The sequence below is a fragment of the Jaculus jaculus genome, chromosome 3 (assembly GCF_020740685.1).
Source record: "Jaculus jaculus isolate mJacJac1 chromosome 3, mJacJac1.mat.Y.cur, whole genome shotgun sequence".
Classification (NCBI taxonomy): Eukaryota; Metazoa; Chordata; class Mammalia; order Rodentia; family Dipodidae; genus Jaculus; species Jaculus jaculus.
In genome coordinates, this window is record NC_059104.1 from 89840921 (window position 1) to 89844853 (window position 3933).

Below are 3933 nucleotides of genomic sequence, written 5' to 3' on the forward strand. Positions count from 1 at the left end.
TGATTCCACAGAACCCACCTAAGCTAAGATGCACAAGGTGGAGCATGTATCTGGAGTTTATAGTGGCTGGAGGCGCTGGCACATCCATTCTCTTTATATATCTTCCTATTTTTTCTCTCTCCCTCTCTTAAATAAATAATAAATAAATAAAATATGTAAAAAGAAGTATGTGCTATGCCAAAGAGAAAGCATCACAGATATGCAAATGTTCATACAGAGTAGAATATAGCATATCAATATATTATCAACAAACATGAGAAATATGTAATTACCTTAATGTACATAGAAAAAGTATTTGATAAAACTAGTATCAAAAATCACTTCTCAAGAGAGTAGAAGGTCTATATTTATACATATTGATATTATATGGACATTAAATGGTTTTTGAAAGATAAGAGAATTCCTTCATATCATACTCAAACACATGTAATCCACCAAAGTGATAATAATCAATACAGTAATTTATTAAACTGTAATTTTTGGCAAATTGGAGAATATTTTGTATAAATTAAACATAAGAAAATTTCTCAGATAGCATCCAGACATTTTAGAGCCAGCATAAGTACAGTTTAAAAGTTCATGGCTAACATCCAGCTGAGGGACTTTCTACATCTGTGATACTGTGCAAGTGTCTTCTTGTCCCAAATCTTAATTTCAAAATAATTATTATGTGAATTACATATGTTAAGATTTGTAACATGTATAGAATAGTGATTACAAATAGTAAACAGAAAGAAAATTGTTGAATAAAATTACATAAACATATAAATAACCAACCCAAAATGTACTCGACCTCACTTGATTGTCAACAATCATCAGAAACGGTAAGGCAATGTTGTGAATAACGCTTATGGCATAGGACTTAATCCCCACAAGTATGTGAACCTGGAGTCAGCGCCTTTCTCAGAGCCAATTTTACCTCCTTGTTTCTCAAGGAGTATATCAGAGGATTCAAGGATGGAGTAACAATATTATTCAACACTTGAACCACTGAATCAAGCCAAGGGCTGGAAGCAGGTCGCAGATAAATGAGAACCACAGGGCCATAAAAGAGCAGGATGGATGTGAGGTGGGCACTGCAGGTGGAGAAGGCTCTGCGCCTTCCTTCTGGGGAACGGATTTTCAATATGGAGACAACAATGCGAGTGTAAGAAGTGAGAATTAGGAGAAAACACACAAGTGCCACCACACCTACATTGGTAAAACTCACTGTCCTTGCTAGAGAAGTATCTGCACAGGCCAAGGGCAGCACCACAGGAATGTCACAGAAGAAATTGTCCACTTTGTTGGGGCCACAGTAAGGCAACTTAAAGATAAGGAAGGTGAGAACAGATGCATGCAGACAGCTCCCCATCCAGGTGCCCACGGTCATGGAGACACACACCCAGTAGCTCATGACGACTGTGTACCTCAGAGGGTGACAGATGGCCGCAAAGCGGTCATAGGCCATCACCGTGTACAGGAAGCACTCAGCGCAGCCCAGGAAGTGGTAGAAGAAGAGCTGCGAGGCACAGCCGTGGTAAGAGATGGTGTGGCTCTGCCCCGTCAAGTACAGCATCATCTTGGGGGAACTCACCGAAGGGAAAAATATGTCAAGCACTGACAGATTGCCCAGGAAAAAATACATGGGTGTGTGGAGGGTGGAAGAGGTGAGGATCGCTAGGAGAATGAGCAGGTTTCCCGGGAGAGTGAGCAGGTAGAAGGCCAGAAAGAGTAGGAGGAGCACAGTTTCCAGCCCACCAGTATTGGGGATCCCCATCAGAAGAAACTCAGTTACTGCAGTGTGATTCCTCATCCTCATGTCCCGTCAGCCCTGAAAAATAGAGAAATGGTCACACTTTGGTGCACTTTACCCCACTAATGGCCACCCTCACAGAACTATTGGAAACCAGCGTTACTTCTTCACTGTAGAGAACTTAATGGAGATAGTCAGTCCCAGTCCATCACTAATGAATGCATGATATTGAATAATTTATTTTTCAACTCATTCCTAAAGTTGGAAGAAAACGATATTCCTGCAGATAGCATACAAAAGGCAGAATAGAATAATCCTCACACTTGCATATATCTGAGTTCAAATGCGATTCTGATTCTATATGATTTAAATGATGAATTTCCTTTGAATTTGTATAAATAGAACACTGATATTATGATTTCTGTAAGTCATAATTCTGGTGTCCTCAATATTCTAATGTTCTAAACTGCAAGACTTTTCTCCAATAGTCATTGTAAGTGGTGGTTGTCTGGGAAGTACCTAATGAGGTGAGTGACTCACACTTTCTTTAAAAGTCAGAATAGGGCCTGGAGAGTTGGCCCAGCTGTTAAAGATGCTTGCTTGCTAAATCTGATGGCCTGGATGTGATTCCCTGGTACCCAAGTAAAGCCAGGTGCACAAAATGGCACAAGCATGTGATGTTTGTTTGCAGTGGCGAGCGGTGCTCATGTTCCCATTCCTGCCCCGTCTCTTTCACAATAAATACATAAAAATATCCATATTTTTTAAGTGAGAACAACTGAAAATTAAAATCTATCTGGAAGGTACATAGAGAACAAAGAAGACCTGGAGACATGGCTTAGCAGTTAAGGCGCTTGTCTGTAAGGTCAAAGGACACAGGTTCGATTCCCCAGGACCCACTTAAGCCAGATGCTCAAGGTGGTACATGTATCTGGACTTCATATTCAGTGGCTGAAGGCCATGGCATACCCATTCTCTCTAACTCTCTCTCTCTCTCTCCCTCTTTCTCTCTCCCTCTCTCAAATAAATAAAATAAAATAAACTTTAAAAAGAAAAAGAAAACAGAAGTAAAATGGTCATATTTAATGCAGGAACAAGCAATACATAATCCTCAATATTATATATTAAAAAACAATTTCAACCCAATATTTAGTCTCTTAATAGCCATGTCTGTAATAGGACCAGTCTTTTGTGATCTCCACAGAGTCTGGACATGTGAAGTTGTATCATTCAGTGATACCTTTAAAAAACCAAGTGTCATGACATCCACTCAGTCACATTTAAGCTAAACTTAAGCAGAGCTAATCCCACACTTTTCATTCTTCATGGGCACGGATATTCTCAGAAGACAAGGTGCTATGGGCATAAGTAAGCATTCCAGCATATAGGCACTTACAGATTGAAGGGAAACATGGTGGACTTGGGCTCAAACCCAGACCCACGTTCACCCTTTGTCCTTAGAAGGGATGGGACAGAATAGCCAGGCTATGAAGCCAGAAAACTTTGAGATGGTTGTTGTCAGACCAGCCAGCCTGGCCTGAAAATCCAAAGGTTGAGGGACCTCTTCCCTGAGTGAAACAGCAGCAGTCATTCCTTCTCCTCAGAAGGGAGCGCCTGTTGCCAGCCTCCTGTGGGTCCCTCTTCCCCCGTGAGCTCTGAAGGGAAGGTGTAGCACAGAGGGATCAATTAGCCAGGGTGTACCTCCCCATCCTCTCCTTCCCTCTCTCTCCCCATGGCTTGACGACCATTACTAGTGACACTTAGCTGTTTATCTTTTGGTTTTGTTTGTTTTGCTTTTAATTTGTCATACAGAGATTATGGTGGCCTCCATCCAGGCATTTTTATGTACATTTTTAAAAAGCATTGTTCCCCTCCCTTCTTCCCTCAAAGCCCTTCTGTCCTTCATCACATTTTCCATTTTGCTCTTCCTTTCCCCTCTTCTAGTTCATCTCTTTATATTCACTTTGGGATACAGTTTGGACTTTTTAGCTTTAATTCACATCTCACCCTTTATATAAATATTTGTAGATATTATTTAAGCTCTTTGATAGAATTCCTGAATTTTCCCTGTTGGAGTGCCATCCCATGGGTTCAAAACTGTGATAGCCAAGTCTGGGGGTGGGATCCAGGTTTGGAGAAAGTCTGGCAATTAGGAAACACTTAGAAAAAAATCCAAACAAAAAAAGAAAAAAAATATG

General features: G+C 40.7%; 1 protein-coding gene across 1 annotated transcript; it reads right to left on the reverse strand.

Annotated features, from left to right (window-relative positions):
• Window positions 1-862: 862 nt before the first annotated feature.
• LOC101595604 (putative olfactory receptor 10D4) lies at window positions 863-1801 on the reverse strand. The gene has a single exon (XM_004670555.3). The coding sequence runs from the start codon at window positions 1799-1801 to the stop codon at window positions 863-865; it is 939 nt and encodes a 312-aa protein (XP_004670612.3).
• Between the last annotated feature and the right edge of the window lie 2132 nt (window positions 1802-3933).